Source organism: Megalobrama amblycephala, linkage group LG8 (genome assembly GCF_018812025.1).
Source record: "Megalobrama amblycephala isolate DHTTF-2021 linkage group LG8, ASM1881202v1, whole genome shotgun sequence".
NCBI classification, from domain to species: domain Eukaryota; kingdom Metazoa; phylum Chordata; class Actinopteri; order Cypriniformes; family Xenocyprididae; genus Megalobrama; species Megalobrama amblycephala.
The window spans coordinates 34,430,777-34,449,934 of NC_063051.1; the positions used below are offsets into that span (position 1 = coordinate 34,430,777).

A 19,158-nucleotide genomic window follows, 5' to 3' on the forward strand; every position below is an offset into this window, starting at 1 on the left:
GTTGTACGTAGTTGCAAGCTGCTTACTTGGGTGTTGGTATTGTTAGGGTGTTCTGGGTAGTTGCTAGGGTGATCTGGAGGGTTGCGAAAGTGTTGCTGATGGTTGCCTGGTTATCCCGAGTGGTTGCTATGGAGTTGCTAGGGTGTTATGGGTGGTTGCTAAGTTGTTGCTATGGAGATGGTAGGGCACTCTGGGTGGTTGCAAGGGTGTTTAGTGAGGTTGCAATACATTAACTAGGTTGTTCTGTGTTGCTGTTAGAAGTATACTATATGGTTACTGGGGTGTTCTGACCATTTTCCAAGGCGTTGCTATGCAGTTGCTATGGAGTTGCTAGGGTGTTATGGGTGGTTGCTAGGGTGTTGCTATAAAGATGGTAGAGCACTCTGGGTGATTGCAAGGGTGTTTGGTCTGGTTGTAAGATGTTAAGGTTGTTCTGTGTTGCTGTTAGAAGTTTGCTATATGGTTGCTGGGGTGTTGCTAGGGTATTCTGACCATTTTCCAAGGCATTGCTATGCGGTTACTATGGTGCTGTAGATAGTTGCAAGATGCTTACTAGGATGATGGGATTACTAGGGTAATCTGGATGGTTGTGAAAGTGTTGCTGATGGTGGTCTGGTTATCTCAGGTGGTTGCTATAGAGATGCTACAGTGTTATGGGTGGTTGCTAAGGTGTTGCTATGAAGAAGGTAGGGCACTCTGGGTGGTTGCAGGTTGTTTGATCTGGTTGCAAGACGTTAACTAGGTTGTTCTGTGTTGCTCTTAGAAGTTTGCTATATGGTTGATGGGGTGTTGCTAGGGTGTTCTGACCATTTTCCAAGGTGTTGCTATGGTGTTGTACATGGTTCCAAGCTGCTTGGCACTAGGGTGTTGGCATTGTTAGGGTGTTCAGGAAAAAGCTGGATGGATTAATGGAACATAACACAAGATGCTTCTTAACTCGGCCTCTTAAAGTGTAAAAACACATCTGATGTAAACGGCCCTCAAGAGAGCTGCTCTGGTGTTCAGAACACACAGATGGAGTCTGACCTCCGGCATGAGCTGGAGACTGGAGCCGATGACCCGTCTCACGCCGCACTTCCTGTCTGTCTCTTCCTGGGCTGGATGCCTCGCTCTGAAGGAGAACGCTTCTGCTCACGACCTCTTCTGTGCTCAGGTCACCGCTGCCCTGCTCCTCCTGGACACACACACACACACACACACACACACACACACACACTATTATCTCACTGTACCTACAGTGTGACGCTGCAGGACTGAATGAGATTTGACATAAATTTCTAAGTACAGATTAAAAAGTAGCAAAAGTTAATTAATTATTTTTCCCTGGCACACTTGATAAAATGAACAAGTTTTTATTTTTACTTGGCTATAAACAATAGATAAAAAGAGACTCCTGTCTTCAGGCCTCTGCTGAAACGCAGAGGGGAGCCTCTTTTAATCTATTGTTTATAGTCATGTAGAAATAAAGGCTTTTAAAAATAAATTATAAATATGATAATGACAGATTCCAACGAGCAGTTATTATTTGAGTTATTATTATTGTTTATACACTACTGTGGTTTTGGGGTCAGTAGAATCCTTTTTTTTTTTTTAAAGAAAATAATACTTGTATTCATCAAGGACACATTCAATTGATCAAAAGTGTCAGTAAAGACATTTATAATGTTACAAAAGATTCTATTTCAAATAAAAGTTCTTGTTTTTGTTTTTTTACTTTCTATTCATCAAAGAGTCAGAAGTATAAAAAGTATGACGGTTTCCACAGAAATATTACTGCTTTCAACATTGATGATAATAATAAGAAATATTATTATTAGAATGATTTCTGAAGGATCATGTGACACTGAAGACTGGAGTAATGATGCTGAAAATTCAGCTTTGATCACAGGAATAAATTACACTTTACTATATATTCACATAGAAAACAGCTGATTTACACTGGAATAATATTTCACAATATTACTATTTTTTAGCAAAGAAACTTCTTTCAAAAACATTTTTTTTACAGACCCCAAATTTTCAATGCTATTATTCCAGTCAAACATGTTTGAAACAACATAAGTGTAAGTAAATGATGATTTTCTTGAAGTGAATTGTTCCTTTAAAGTGTTCAGAGCAAGTCAAACATGTTCTTGAGAGTCTCCACAGGAGCCGAGTTGAGTCTGACAGCAGAAACACAGATAAAGCGAGAACATCCAGCTGAGATGAACCCAGAGGAGCTTCACACATCCACCCGAGAGTCCACAATCACTTATCAGTTAATTACCCATGCCAATAATGATTAATCAGTATGATAATGCAGAGCAGGATCACTGTCACACAGCGCTGTGAGCTGGAGTGTGTTTACACACACACACACACACACACACACACACACACACACACACACACACACACACACACACACACACACACACACACCTTACAGTCTCTGTCCAGCAGCTGGTACACGCTGCGGTCATCCAGGCTGATGTCATCAGGCAGCGCCGGTGATGAGGATTTATCTGACAGCTGCTCCGACATCAGAGACGTTTGCTCGACCTCTGCCAGCCGGATCTAAAAAACACACACCATCACCGCAGGAAGCTGTCAAACACTGATGCATGCAGGGATCAGAACGATCACATGACCTACTGCATGCACACACACTCACATTCACACACACACACACACACACTCAGTACGATCCGTCACGGGCAGGATTTGAAACACTGCATCTTTTATCAAAATCAGGCAGAATGAGATTTCACACTTTATGTATAAATATTCAGTGAATCCTCATGTTTTAGATGCTGTTTCCATGTTCATTTCATTTAGAATCAGTCTTACATATAATATATTCAGCCATGATGATTATTTCATACAAACGTGAACATTCATGTTGTGTCTGTCGGGCTTCATGAGGGATGAGAATCAAATCAAACGATTCTGATTCCGCTGAATGATTCATTAACAGTGAAAATACCAGCTATAAATATCCAGATATACTCACTGCAAAGTTACTTTTCATACTTTGTTTAGGGGTAAAAAGAAGTTGGAACTGTTAATGCATATGTAGATGAATATGTAAATATGTGCTGCGAACTTTCCTCTTAATAACAAAACAAACACACAATAAAAATGACAGCGGTGAAAAACAGCAGTTCAGAAAGCATCGGATCACAGTGATGTTGAGATGTTTGAACCAGCTCTGAGATTCACCGGCATCACGTCACGTTTATTTGCTCTTTGTCCAAGGGGTTTGGGAATCCCTGAATTAGTGAGTCCTTTGGAGTTTTAGGAAGTGTAAAATTTGTCTTTGTATCCTGACCTCTCCTGATTGGCTCCTGCCGTCTCGTCTGATTGGTGGAGAGCAGTAATGATGGTACACTGATCCTGACAGATTGTCAATCATCTGCATTTCTCCATCCAGAGAGTCCTTCATCAGCAGAGAGACGCTCTCCAGCCACTGGTTCTCCTGTCACACACACACACACACACATTCATGTTAGATCAGTCGACACACACTGAATAATAAAAAATAAGTCTATTTTTCTTAGTTTTTCCTTGCACTATTTTTGGAGATGTCTGTATATCTGTGTGTGTGTGTGTGTGTGTGTGTGTGTGTGTGTGTGTGTGTGTGTGTGTGTTCAGTGAAGCGCTCAAGCGTGTGGACGGATCAATCAGTAAGAACTTCAGTTAGACGGATGAACTCCATCCACACCTCCCGCGTTGCTCCGGATGATCCGAGAACACTCCATCACTCAGAGAGACAACGAGAATCACCAGTCTATTCTATTAAATCAACAGAGTGATGTTTAAATTGATTTGGATCGGTGTTGTTTTAGTATCAGTGAATTAATAATATTTTGGCAACACTTTACAATAAGGTTTCATTTGTTTAACATGAACTAACAAGGAAAAATAATTATACAGCATTTATTATTAACATTAGTAAATGAGCTTTGATTTAACATCAACATTATTAATAACAAACATTAACAAAGGTTAATATCGTGCAAACATTTTTCTCATTTTTAGTTCATGTTAGTTAATGAATTGTAACAAATGAGACCTTATTGTAAAGTGTTGCCTTATTTTGAATTAGTTTTTATTTATTTATTCATTAATTTTAATTTTAGTTAAATTTATTTTCATTAGTTTTTGTTTTCATAAAATGTCTATTTGTAGTTTTTATTCATTTTTATTTTAGTTTTAATTTCAGTTATTTTAGTACATCAAGTTAAAATGAATTAAAAATGAAAAATGTAGCGGATATAAAACGTTTAAAGGGGTCATGAACTGCGGTGTTTTATTGTTTTATAATGTTTCCTGAGGTGCACTTATAATGTCAGTATGCTTTTTACAGCAAAAAATGTCATAATTTAGAAATAAAAGGCATTTTTCCTCCCTGATTTTAGCCTCTGATTTGAACGCTGAACGTTTTAAGGGGCGTGTCTGCTGTGAGACTTCAGTGGAAACGCCCACTGCTGTGATTGGCTGACATCTTTGCATATGAAATAGCTAAAGTATTACTCTCTCGAAAACTTTACAGCTCTCAAGGTTAACTAATGGTGAAAAGTGTCTATTATAGCATTATATTTAGATCGTGGCATGAAAGGTTGCAGTGATGAACATTGTAGTCGACCACAGGCATGTTGTTGAGCTCATAATCTCGTCATTGAAACTCAATTTCTGCACACTAACGAATGCTTTCATCATAACTAACAGTGCAAACGAGATGTAACTAAGCGATTTGTTGAATAAAACAGGAGTTTTGGCGCGAGTTACTGATAAACTCTGTTTGATTGACAGCTCCAGTGATTGTAAAGGGAGCGTTCTTTGTTCGCTTTATATATATAATTTTATCACCGTTTAAATAACAGATTTTTTTTCATAAGAGAAACAAGGTGAAGTTGAGCGTTTAGTCACTGGTTTGATTTACTGACACACAGATAAAGATCATGTGACTGTACATGAATCATTAATATCAGATCAGGCATTAGAATGAACACAGTTACTGACATGTTGTTGCATTACTGTCGAGTTCATATCGAAAAAGTCTGTTTGCACTGAAATGCGATTGATTTACCAAAGAATCCACAGTGAAATGAACCGAATACAGATAAATAAAGCTCAACTGAGACTCACATTGATGAAAATAAATAACCATATTCCTGCATTGAAAGGTAAGGTTATTTCAGTCCTGTATCGCTCTTCTCTCCTCCTCATCTCACTAACACACCAGTGGGCGGGGCTAATGATGCAATGATGAAGTAGGCGTTGATTTCTTCTGCGGAGGCGGAGTTTCACCTATCTATGACAGGATCAGTCGTTCTCTGGGTCTGCTGTCAATAAAAGCTTTTATTGGACTAACAAGGACGTTTTCAATTCTGAAACTCTTATAGTACGATGAGCTCTTATATATCAAGGAAAAGTTGATTTCTCAATTTATGACCCCTTTAAGGTTTTTTTTTAGTATTTTTTTATATAAATTTAAAAAATCAGTTAAAGTCTACTTTATTTCAAGTAACAAAAGTTTTTTTTTGTTTTTTTAATCGTTTTAGATTTAGTCAGCTATAATAACCCTGGATTGGATGAGCCATCATGGTTTGATTTCTAATGAGAGAGTGATTTTAATGACAGCCACGGTCTGTGATGTATCAGGAGTTTAAACTGTAAATGAATGCAATATGTAATTAAATATGTAAATGAAGCAGCAACTACTAATAGGAGTAAAGGAATCAAAAATTCCTGAGATACCGTGGCTGTAAATACTTTTGTTTCTTTTAATTCTTGCAAATTTTTAGTGGCAATAAAACAGATTCCCTGTTGAATTAGAGTGACATCATATTTCCACCCACAATGCATCTTGTTTATGATCAGACTGTCTAAAACTACAGGCAGATCTGAAGCTGAAGTCCAGCAGTAAATCACCGTCAGTGTGAATGAGGCATCGGTTCAGTGTGTGATTCACGGTTCATCATGTGTGGACAGACTGTTTGTGTTTCAGCTGCGACTTCATTTCCTCTGATGACTCATGATACGTCTCCATTAACACACACACACACACACACACACACACACACACGATCCCTGCAGGACATCAGATGTCAGAAAGGAAATGTACGATCACTCAGTGTAATGACTCATGAGAGATTCATGACTGCAGAAATAAACCCTTAATAGTGAGATTATAGAGGAATATTATCATCTCAATATAGATAGACAAACACACACACCGGGACCGACGAGAACGTAAATCAAATGTTTTGACCGTGAATGACCCGTGCTGTGATGTTTTGTGACTGTCAGTGGTGTGTGAGTGCTGAACCTGTGCCGGGGAGTAGAGTCTCCTCTGCTGGAGTGTGTCCGGCGCGGTTCTGCGCGGCGTGTGTCCGCTCTGGCTCGTGTGAACCGCAGCCGTGGCCGCGTGTCTGTTCCCGCAGCTCCCCGCGGCCCTCTCGCTCCCATCGGCCCCGGCGAGGCGGTCCAGACGGCCCAGGCAGCACAGCCCGCCCTGCGCCAGCTCCATCTCGATCTCCGCGTCCATCTCCGCGTCCTCCTGCGCTTCCTTATTGGAGTCGTCCAGGTGTTTCATCAGCACGGCCACCACCACGTTAATCAGGACGAACTGAGCCGTCAGCACGAAGCTCACGAAGTACATGGGCGAGATGATCTGCAGGCTGGAGTTACACGAGTAGCTGTCGCCCGGCGGACACTCGCGCAGCGTGTCCTGTGAGCACACAGATTCATCTCCAGTCACACCGCTTACAGTCACGCTTATCCGGAAAACTGACCCGGCGCGAGCCCGACTGTGATTACAGTGTGATGCAACCAAAATAGACACCATGAAATCAACAGAAAATCTCACATGCAGCACAGAGGGTTAGGAGAAGAGTGTCACATCTGATTTAAACAGGCTTTAATGCCTATTTGATGCTCATTTTATATGTTTTGCTACAAGCAAAACCTTTTTCATGCACTAGTCAGTTTGGAGATTTTAGCTTTTCATAACTTTGTTTTCAGAAAACATGTTTATTTTATTGCATTTTATCTGTAGATTTCAATCTCAGTCCATCTCTTTAAAGGCAAGAAAGACATTTCAGCAGCTTCACACACTCCAAACTTCACAGTTTTATTCATATCTACATTCTGAAGGGTTGTTCAGATATTATTTGCCTGATTTATACAATATTTTATTTCTAAAAACATGTTTGTTTGCTGTCTGTTGACAGTATTTTCTGTAAAAAATCTTTAACTCTAGTATGTCAGCAAAATCAAACAAGAATTTTGATTCTGGCTTCATCCAATGTTCAGATTTCTGTTCTGGAATTGTGTGCAAATAAGTGCATATTTAATTAGCTAATGTCTTATTTGCATATTTAGACTTTGCATTTCAGAAAAATTGCAATACAGATATTTTTTGCAATTTTTAATGTAATCAATCAGCTGTGGAAATATGGTGATTTCTATTAGTTGCATTTCTACCCTATTGTGACCCTCTTGTTTTAATTCAGCATAATTTACTGTGAAAATGATTCATCATTGCAATTTTACAGGCATTTATGAAGCAGGAATCTATCGCTCAGCTACTGTTTGACAAAATAAAGAAAAGTTACACTTTATTTACATAGTCCTCTACTAACTATAACGTTGCAACTCCATGTCAACTAACTCTCATTAGAGTATTAGTAGACTGTGAGGGTTCGGGTTAGTTGACATGGAGTTGCAAAGTTATAGTTAGTAGAACATCTAAAGAGGAGCTTTGAAATAAAGAAATAACGTTGCACACTGATTCCACCACAAAGGAAGAAGAAAATCAACACTTTCTATTCAGTGATTGAATGAAGCTGAGCGTTTTACAGCTACAGTTCAGGGTTTGTGGAGCTCTACCTTCATGATGCCGTTCCAGTTGTCTCCTGTAGAAACCTGGAAGAGGGTGAGGAACGCCATGCCGAAGTTTTCAAACGTGGCGTGTCGGCTCATCCCTTCACACGGGTATTCAACGTTACACACTGAGACAGAAAAAACGGGAAAGTCTTAAAGAATTACCTCATGAATTAATCACATTTTATTTTAATTTCTTCATATATACCCTACTGTTTGGAATTGCATGTATGTACCCCAAAATTTGGAATTGAATGTTTTTGAAAGAGTCTCTTCTGCTCATCAAACATGCATTTATTTGATCAAAAATACAGTAAAACAGTGAAATATTATTCCAGTGTAAATCAGCTGTTTTCTATGTGAATATATAGTAAAGTGTAATTTATTCCTGTGATCAAAGCTGAATTTTCAGCATCATTACTCCAGCCTTCAGTGTCACATGATCCTTCAGAAATCATTCTGATATGCTGATTTGATGCTCAAGAAACATTTATGATTATTATCAATGTTTCAATCAATATTTCTGTGGAAACTGTGATACATTTTATTCTTCAGGATTCTTTGATGAATAGAAAGTTCAAAAGAACAGAATTTATGTGAAATAGAATCTTTTGTAACATTATAAATGTCACTTTTGATCAATTTAATGTGTCCTTGCTGAATAAAAAATGCATCTTACAGAAGACTGCTGTGAAGATGTGAGGTGTTTTGCTCTCACCCAGTTCTCCAAACAGCTCGACTCCGAGCGCCGCGTAAATGAAGAACAGCAGAACGAAGAGCAAACCCAGATTCCCCACCTGAACGAAACACACACAGCTGAACAACACAACAATCATAAAGCAGTGTGTGTGTGTGTGTGTGTAGCACTAAACCAGCCGTCGACACTGAAACTCATTTAATTCCCAGAATGAGGTTTGCGCTGGTCAGCGTGTGTGATTATTCCCCCACAGCTGCTTTATTGCTTATATTCAAGGTTAATTCATTTCCATTAAAAGTTCCAGAAGCCCATCTGAGCCCAGCGAGAGACGGATGGAGAAAACAACAGCTTACTTCATGTTATTCCTCACATACTCCTCTGAACTCAGTGGTTTTATATCAATGCAGTTTTCAAATCACAAGTTATTATCGACACATTTAAAGGACTGAAGTGTCATTAATGCGGTTCATCCAGTTAAAGAGGGTTTGTAGATCGACACCATCTGTTTAACTTTGTGAGCATGAAATGAGCCACGAGAGCCGTGTTGAGCACTCAATGACTCGTGAAACGACATGATGAGACGCGTCTGACGCTTCATTCACACGGCAGACGGCTTCTCAACATCTTCAGGACTGAATGTCATCGTGCAGCTAGAAATGCTCATCATTAACTGGTTAACCGTGAGAGTTTTGACCGATTATTAAACGGTTTAAAGAGTCATTCCAAAACAAATTCATTTAAAGCAAAACTGAAACAGAAACCGGCGCTGGGATCACACAGACAACCTCACTCGTTCAGCACGAATGCAAATGTTTCCATATTTACAATGTATTTGGATGCTAAAACATTATTATGTAAACTAGGTTTGTACTTCACTTGTAATACAATATCCACATAAAACACCATCCTTCTTATAAGCAAATATGTGCAAATATGCACAGAGAAGTGTAACTTTTTATAAGTTTGGTTGACTGTATTTTATTTTGGTAATGAACAGGCTGTGATGTCAAGTTGTGTGTGTGTGTGTGTGTGTGTGTGAGGTGATCTGTGCAATCACTTGAACTTTTTCCTTCTAACAGCAGAAACAACTTAAAATACTCCATCATTTGGTTTCCTTTCCATGAACTTGTTTGTGGAGCGTGTCAAAAAATGATCAGAAACTCAGAATACAGGCCAATTAGTTGTTGCACATTTTGTTAATCTTTTAATTATTTATGTTAAATATATTTTGCATATTTATTCCTTTTATACATATGATTTAATTCAGTTTTTCTCTGTTCACAGAAATGTGAATCTGTGAAAATTTGAAAATTTTTAACAAAACAAGAGAGATCATACAAAATGCATGTTATTTTTTGTTTAGTACTGTCCTGAGTAAGATATTTTACATAAAAGATGTTTGCATTTAGTTCACAAGACAAAACAATAGCTGAATTTATTAAAATAAGTATGTGATCCATTGATTCTCAGTACTGTGTGTGGTTACCTGATGATCCACGACTGTTTGTGTGTTTTGTGATGGTTGTTCATGAGTCTCTTGTTTGTCCTGAGCAGTTAAACTGAGCTCTGTTCTTCAGAAAAATCCTCCAGATCCTGCAGATTCTTCAGTTTTCCAGCATCTTCTGCATATTTGAACCCTTTCCAGCAGTGACTGAATGATTTTGAGATTCATCTTTTCACACTGAGGACAAATGAGGGACTCAAACACAACTATTAAAAAAGGTTCAAACATTCACTGATGCTCCAGAAGGAAACACGATGCATTAAGATCTGGGGAGTGAACACTTTTGAACAGGATGAAGATGTCCACATTTTTCTTAATTTGTTGAAATATAATTTTTTTTCATTTAGTACTGCCCATCGGAAGCAACAGAAGATACTTGCATGTTTCCCAGAAGAAAAATTAAGTTGAAATTTCAAATTTAATTTGATCTTCAAATTCAAAAAGTTTTCACTCCCCAGATCTTAATGCATCGCGTTTCCTTCTGGAGCATCAGTGAATGTTTGAACCTTTTTTAATAGTTGTGTTTGAGTCCCTCATTTGTCCTCAGTGTGAAAAGACGGATCTCAAAATCATCCAGTCACTGCTGGAAAGGGTTCAAATATGCAGAAGATGCTGGAAAACTGAAGAATCTGCAGGAGCTGGAGGATTTTTCTGAAGAACAGAGCTCAGTTTAACTGCTCAGGACAAACAAGAGACTCATGAACAACCATCACAAAACACACAAACAGTCGTGGATCATCAGGTAACCACACACAGTACTGAGAATCAATGGATCACATACTTATTTTAATAAATTCAGCTATTGTTTTGTCTTGTGAACTAAATGCAAACATCTTTTATGTAAAATATCTTACTCAGGACAGTACTAAACAAAAAATAACATGCATTTTGTATGATCTCTCTTGTTTTGTTAAAAATTTTCACATTTTCACAGATTCTGAAAGGGGTTCCCAAACTTTCGATCCCCACTGTATACCCGTTTTTAATGGGTCATTCGAATTTTATTTAATTCTAATTTAACATAATCTTGTCGGTTAGTGGTTAATGATCAGTTAACGAGCTTCAGGTGTCGGTTAGGGAAAAATCCAAGATGAACATCCCGATCAGCTCCTGACCTCCGATCCGTCTGTTCAGACAGTGAGTGTGTTCATGAACGCTCTTAACCCGATTGCGCTTAATAAGATGTCAACACATGATCGTGAACGAGTTAACCTGCTTTGCTTTATCAGGGTAAGGTCATAAACAGCTTAAGCACACACAGCTTGATTTTTGCCCAGCATGTACAGAATTAATCTGCTTTCTGTCGGTTTATTGAAGTGCGCATGTGAGATAATGTGACAGGAACACGACCTTACTGTGGATTTAAGCTGATCCAGACTGAGCGTTTTTCAGTAAAAGAGGAGGAAATATATCACAAACTCAAATGATAAAAGTGCTCTGATCTCATGCAGCAGAAGAAGAAGTGGTTCAGTCAAAAGTGCATCTGTAACTGCATGAGAGGATCATGTATGAGCCGAAAGATTCCCGCTGACGTGTTGCAATACTCTTCTTGCTTTATTTAACATCATGACTGACATGACAAATGAAATACTCTGACCTACTGCCTACGTTTTGACGTGTGTGTGTGTGTGTGTGTGTGTGTGTGTGTGTGTACCTGTGGTAAAGCCTGCACCACGGTATCGAGCAGCGCTCTCATTCCTGTGGCCATCTTTAGCAATTTCAGAACTGTGAAATTGAGACAAAAACACACTGAACGTCACGAGAGAGAACCAGAATCATCTCAGAGTTTCTTTAAATGAAGATCACAGATCCGGGGTGACAGACAGACGGTTTCCGTGCCGACGGAGAAGCTGATCAGCTGATGGACTGTATCAGACCAGTCCTCCTGCTGTTCACACACTTTTGTCGCTTTAGGTTTTGTTTTGCACTACTTCACTTCTGATTGTCAGTGATTAAAATGCTCATTTACTTACGATAAAATTGATTCTACGCCAAAGTTTTTCAGTCCAATTTTCACTTCACAAATAATTACAAATAAATGGCAAATAACACATTGAAATAGCAGTGATATTTTGAAGTCAAATGACTGAAATAGGGTTTTCTTGTAAAACGTATTCCAGTAATCTTTGCTTTTACAACTTCAAAAAAACATTTTTTTACAGTGCAAACTAAACTACATTTTAACACATTTTTTGTCTTTTTTCATTTTAATACTGATATAAATATGTATTTATATATAATATATTTTATTTAGCATTTTTTCCAAACAAAACAAAGAACGTCCATCAGATCCACATTGTGTTTCAGTGTAAATTATTGTGAGATATTAACTCACAATTCTTGCAATTGCAAGTTGTGAATTGTCCAAATTGTGAGATTTCAACTTGCAAGATAAAAAGTCGCAATTCTGTGAAATAAAGTCAGAATTGTGATACATAAAATTGTAATTCTTTCTTTGTGAGTTATAAAGTGTGAATTGCAATATAAAAAGTTGCAAATTCTGCAAAATAACAAACAAATTGCGATATATATAAAATCGTAATTCTTACTTTGTGAGTTATAAAGTCTGAATTGCAAAAAATTGCAAGAAAAAAGTTGCAATTCTGTGAAATAAAGTCAGAATTGTGATATATAAAATCTTACTTTGCGAGTTATAAAGTCTGAATTGCAACGTGTGACATGAAGTAAAAAGACTGAAATAGGGTTTTCTTGTAAAACATATTCCAGTAATCTTTGCTTTATTTACAACTTCAAAAAAACATGTTTTTACAGTGCAAACTAAACGAAAATGTAACAATTTTTTTGTCTTTTCTTTCATTTTAATACTGACATATGTATTTTTATATAATATATTTTATTTAGCAGTTTTTCCAAACAAAACAAAGAACGTCCATCAGATCCACATTGTGTTTCAGTGTAAATTATTAAAAGAGCTTCTGAATGAACAGAAAATATACATTTAAAGTACATGAAACAACATTCTTAGTGTCCAATTAGAGTCCAAATTACACCTACAGCAGAAGCTCCAGAGTTTCCCTCGCATTAATTTTTAATGATTTTTTAAAATTGATTTTTACTTTTCTTTATCTTTTGCCAATCACGTTTGAATTCCCGCCGCGCGTGAAATGTGTTTGCGAGCTCACCGCGGGCGATACGCAGGACCCTCATGATGCGGATGATGGTGGGATTGATGGGAAGTGAAGCGTTTATCTCGATCTCCTCCAGAGTGATTCCCATCACAGACAACAGGACGATCGCCAGATCCAACTGGTTCCATCTGCGGAGAGACAGAATCACCCTCACGGCACGCTGAAGGAGCCACAGATGGAGTGTGGAGGATCTCAGTGCTTACCTGTCTTTAAAGAAGCGTCTGAAGCCGAACGCGACCAGCTTCAGCGTGGCCTCCACCACAAACGTGGAGCTGAAGAAGTAGTTGCAGTATTTCAGCGCCGTCTCCAACGACTGAGAGAAACAGAGAGAGAATCAGACATCATTATCTGATTACAGAGGAAAACAGCTGCTACTAGTCCTCACAGTGATCATTCAAATGTACCAAATGATGCAGCAAGAAACCCAACTCTGGGCCAGACATCATGTGTCATGTGACGTGCTGCTCACCTGTGGTTGGCTGTAGTGCTCCAGGCTCATGGTGATCACATTGATGCAGATGATGAGGGTGATGAAGAGGTCCAGATAGTGACTGGTGCAGAACGAGTGAATCATCAGGCGAACGCGGCCGTACGAGGCGTAATACGGCAGCCGCTGGGCCTCTGCACACAGAGAATGGTGATTTTTAATAATGTCATCATTACTGGCACCTTTATTTCACCTTCATCTTTCCCGGCACTGACTTTTGTGGAAGCTTGTTTACGCCACAAAATGAAAGATAAACTTTTTATCTCATAATTCTGACTTTTTTCTAGCAATTGCATGTTTATATCTCACAATTTTGACTTTATTTCTTAAAATTGTGAGATATTAACTCGCAAGTTGTGAATTGTCCGAATTGTGAGATTTCAACTTGCAAGATAAAAAGTCGCAAATTCTGTGAAATAAAGTCAGAATTGTGATGCATAAAATTGTAATTCTTTCTTTGTGAGATATAAAGTCTGAATTGCGAGAAAAAAAGTTGCAATGCTGTGAAATAAAGTCAGAATTGTGATATATAAAATCTTACTTTGTGAGTTATAAAGTCTGGATAACAAGATCAAAAGTTGCATTTCTGCGAAATAACAACCGAATTCTGATTTATAAAATCTTCATTCTTACTTTGTGAGTTATAGTCTGAATTGCAACATAAAAAGTCGCAATTCTGTGAAATAATGTCCATATTGAGATATATAAAATCATAATTCTTACTTTGTGAGTTACAAAGTCTGAACTCGCAATTTGACTTTTTCTCGTAATTGCAAGTTGTGAATTGTCCGAATTGTGAGATTTCAACTTGCAAGATAAAAAGTTGCAATTCTGTGAAATAAAGTCTGAATTGTGATACATAAATTGTAATTCTTTTTTTGTGAGTTATAAAGTGTGAATTGCGAGATAAAAAGTTGCACATTCTGCAAAATAACGAGCAAATTGCCATATATAAAATCGTAATTCTTACTTTGCGAGTTATAGTCTGAAATGCGAAAAATTGCAAGATAAAAAGTTGCAATTCTGTGAAATAAAGTCTGCATTGAGATATATAAAATCATAATTCTTACTTTGTGAGTTATAAAGTCTGAATTAGAAAATAAAAAGTCACAATTCTGCGAAATGACAACCGAATTGCAATATATAAAATTGTAATTCTTACTTTGTGAGTTATAAAGTCTGAATTGCAAGATAAAAAGTTGCAATTCTGTAAAATAATGTCTGAATTGCAATATATAAAATCATAATTCTTATTTTGTGAGTTAGAAAGTCTGAATTACAAGAAAAAAAGTCGCAAATTCTCCAAAATAATGAGCAAATTGCCATATGTAAAATCATAATTCTTACTTTGTGAGTTATAAAGTCTGAATTACAAAATAAAAAGTCACAATTCTGCGAAATAACAACTGAATTACAGTATATAAAATCGTAATTCTTACTTTGAGTTATAAAGTTTGAATTGCGAAAAATTGCAAGAAAAAAAGTCGCAATTCTGTGAAATAAAGTCTGTATTGAGATATATAAAATCTTCATTCTTACTTTGTGGAAACAAAGAACTTTGTCTGAACTCGCAGTTTGACTTTTTTCTCACAATTGCAAGTTGTGAATTGTCCGAATTGTGAGATTTCAACTTGCGAGATAAAAATAAAGTCAGAATTGTGATACATAAAATTGTAATTCTTTCTTTGTGAGTTATAAAGTGTGAATTGCGAGATAAAGTTGCAAATTCTGCAAAATAACGAACAAATTACAATTCATATAAAATCGTAATTCTTACTTTGTGAGTTATAAAGTCTGAATTGCGAAAATTGCAAGAAAAAAAGTCGCATTTCTGTGAAATAAAGTCCGAATTGAGATATATAAAATCTTCATTCTTACTTTGTGAGTTAAAAAGTCTGAACTGTGAGATAAAAAAATCATAATATATAAACATACTAAGCTATACATTTTTTTTCTCACAATTGCAAGAAAAAAGTCAGAATTGTCAGATAAAAAGTTGCAGTTCCCTTTTTATTTTTTTATTCCATGGTGGAAACAAGCTTCCACAGATTGTATGTGTGTTGATGCATTGACAAGAATCACACCAATAAACGCTGATATTTAACTGAGTGTGAGAGACGGATCGATGGATGGATGTAAATGAGGGCGGCCGTGAGATGATGGATGGAACGAGGAAGAGGAGACAATGAGGTCAGTGGTGATGAATGAGACCGAGGATCTGGAGAACAGAATAACGAGGAAGAACATAAGAGATAAACGAGAGACAGCACAGGAAGATGAATAATAATAACAGAAGAAAGAGAGATGAAGAAAAATGAAGAAGAGGAGAAACGGAGAGCAGCGGGTCGACTGTGAATAGATGAGAATCTAATGAGACTTTCACATCCGTTACAGATCTGAGGATCTCCAGCACATCATTATAAAGCGAGAGCGTCTTACTGCGTCTCCTCTTCTCCAAGCGCTTCAGCCGCTTCTCCTCCCGCCGCCGCGCCTCCTCCACCTCCTGATGCTGACGGCACTTGTGGAAGTTCTCCACCACCACGCCGACAAACATGTTCAACACGAAGAAACTGACGATCAGCAGGAAGGAGATGAAGTAGAGCAGCATCCAGGGGTTGTGATTGATGACGGGCTGAACAGAGAGAATCACATTCATGATGGACAAATTATTCTACTGGAAATAAATGCTGAACTTTCTATTCCTCAAAGAATCCTGAAGAATAAAATGTGTGACGGTTTCCACAGAAATCTGAACTGTGTGTGTGTGTGTGTGTGTGTGTGTTACCTGCTGGTCGATCCCGACAGCATCCAGCCCGTGGTACATGATATTTACCCATCCATCTTTAGACGCCAACACAAACAGTGACATCAGAGCCTGAAATGGAAAAACCACCGAACAAACAGTCACACAAACACACAGCAGGACGGCGACAGATTTCCTCCACAGGACTGAACTGATGGAACTCATTTCTAATGCTAACGAATAAATCTTTCCCAACAGACCGACCGCGAGTCGATGGTCAACCCATAATCCTGAACAGATCTCAGTACCACATCAGGAATAAACATCATGACAAAACCGCTCAATATTTCAATCACACACTCCCATGATGCACTATGATGCTGTTCTCCACAATCTCAAACCATTTGTATTTTTTGTATGAACATTAATATTGAAATAAAATGTAGAGATACTATTTTAAACTGTATTTTCTGGATTATTTTTAGGTTGTTGTGGAGTGATGGAAACTGAAGAACATGTTTATAGTGTTTATAATTGCAAACATTTTATTTTAATTAACCACACTTTACATTATTTCTGAATGTAATGATAAAATGTGACTCAATGAAACTTAAGTGTGTTTTTTGTTCTTTCAACAATGCGATGCAATTTTAACCGAGTGAGACTTATTTTCCAGAAAATACAGTAATCAGTAAATATTAGTCAATATACAGTACAGTCCAAAAGTTTGGAACCACTAAGATTTTTAATGTTTTTAAAAGAAGTTTCGTCTGCTCACCAAGGCTACATTTATTTAATTAAAAATACAGTAAAAAACAGTAATATTGTGAAATATTATTACAATTTAAAATAACTGTTTTCTATTTGAATATATAGTAAAGTGTAATTTATTCCTGTGATCAAAGCTGAATTTTCAGCATCATTACTCCAGTCTTCAGTGTCACATGATCCTTCAGAAATCATTCTAATATGCTGATCTGCTGCTCAAGAAACATTTAATGTGTACAATTGTACAAAATATTTGTGTACAATATTTTTTTTCAGGATTATTTGATGAATAGAAAGTTCAAAAGAACAGTGTTTATCTGAAATCTAATCTTTTGTAACATTATAAATGTCTTTACTGCCACTTTTGATTGATTTAATGCATCCTTGCTGAATAAAAGTATTAATTTCTTTAATTTCTTTTCAAAAAAATAAAAATAAAAATTCTTACTGACCCCAAACTTTTGAACGGTAGTGTATAATGCTACAGAAGCTTTGTATTTCAGATAAATGCTGTTCTTTTGAACTTTCTATTCATCAAGGAATCCTGAAAAAAACTGTTTTCAACATTGAAAATAATCATAAATGTTTATTGAGCAGCAGATCAGCATATTAGAATGATTTCTGAAGGATCATGTGACACTGAAGACTGGAGTAACGATGCTGAAAATTCAGCTTTGATCACAGGAATAAATTACTTTGTCAAATATATTTAAATAGTACACAGTTATTTTAAATTGTAATAATATTTCACAATATTACTGTTTTTTACTGTATTTTTAATTAAATAAATGTAGCCTTGGTGAGCAGACGAAACTTCTTTTAAAAACATTAAAAATCTTAGTGGTTCCAAACTTTTGGACTGTACTGTATATATATATATATATTTTACTGTTGTTTGTGAAGTTCATAAAATGTGCAGTCACGTGTCTTTGTCGTTTTTGATTTTCAAACTATTTCTTTTTCTTTAAATGAAAGTCTGATTATTATAGTTTTATTAGTATTTTGAATTAGTTTTTATTTTTTTATTTTCCTTTTTCATTTTTAATGTTTTTGTTTTTGTAATTTTTGTAAGTTTTTTTAATGCTTATACAGTTTTTTGTATTCATTCTTATTTAAGCTTTAGGTATTTTAGTACATCAAGTTAAACTAAAAATGAGAAATGTTACCTCGGAAACTTGCTGAAATATTTTTTTAATATTTTATTTCAAGTACAGAATTTTTAATAACAAATTCCGTACTTGAAATAAAATATTTTTAAAAATATTTCAGCAAGTTTCCGAGGTGCTTGATGTACTAAAATACCTAAAACTTAAATAAGAATGAATAAAAAGAAAACTATATAAGCATTAAAAAAACTTGCAAAAATGACAAAAACATTAAAAACGAAAAAGGAAAATAAAAAAATAAAAACTAATTCAAAATACTAATAAAACTATAATAGTATCTCAGTAATACTATAACACAGGTTCAGATCTGGCTTCAGTTTATGGCATAAAACTCTTTATTGGAGAATATTTTGTAATGTCTGTGGAGAAAGAGAATGGGAAAAAGAAAGACTTCCGGAAGCCAGTGCAGCCAATTTAGCGATTTTTTCGCTAGATTTAGTGACTTCCTCGCCCCCTTTTTTTTTTTTTCAAAAGCCTAGCGACAAATCTAGCAACTTCTTGTCTAGCAAACCTTACCTAGATTCTGCGACTCTCCCACTGATCTATATTTATATTAATGACCATTTTTAGCTACTTTCAACTGAAAGCAATTGGCGACACTGCTGGAAGCATCTGAATCTGACCCTCACCTGCCCCAGATTGTCAAAGTTGTACTTGTGATGAACCCAGCGGTAATTGGCAGACAGACAGTCGGATTTATTGGTGACGTTTTTCACATCCAAACCCACACAGTAATAGAACTTCCCTTTGAAGAGCTGTTGAGACACACACACAC

The 19,158-nt window shown here is 36.6% G+C and overlaps 1 protein-coding gene across 1 annotated transcript in view; it reads right to left on the reverse strand.

Annotated features, from left to right (window-relative positions):
• The window catches only part of LOC125274417 (voltage-dependent T-type calcium channel subunit alpha-1I-like), a 55,044-nt gene that overhangs the window by 3,225 nt on the left and 32,661 nt on the right, over positions 1-19,158 (reverse strand). Inside the window, exons 21-33 of the mRNA XM_048200824.1 lie at positions 19,013-19,138; positions 16,492-16,581; positions 16,146-16,338; positions 13,689-13,840; positions 13,423-13,532; positions 13,214-13,347; positions 11,725-11,795; positions 8,588-8,666; positions 7,876-7,997; positions 6,314-6,715; positions 3,311-3,457; positions 2,422-2,556; positions 1,027-1,174 (exon numbers count right to left, since the gene is read on the reverse strand). Of these exons, the coding sequence (XP_048056781.1) occupies positions 1,027-1,174; positions 2,422-2,556; positions 3,311-3,457; positions 6,314-6,715; positions 7,876-7,997; positions 8,588-8,666; positions 11,725-11,795; positions 13,214-13,347; positions 13,423-13,532; positions 13,689-13,840; positions 16,146-16,338; positions 16,492-16,581; positions 19,013-19,138 (1,909 nt within the window). The remainder of the gene's footprint in view (positions 1-1,026; positions 1,175-2,421; positions 2,557-3,310; positions 3,458-6,313; positions 6,716-7,875; positions 7,998-8,587; positions 8,667-11,724; positions 11,796-13,213; positions 13,348-13,422; positions 13,533-13,688; positions 13,841-16,145; positions 16,339-16,491; positions 16,582-19,012; positions 19,139-19,158) is intronic.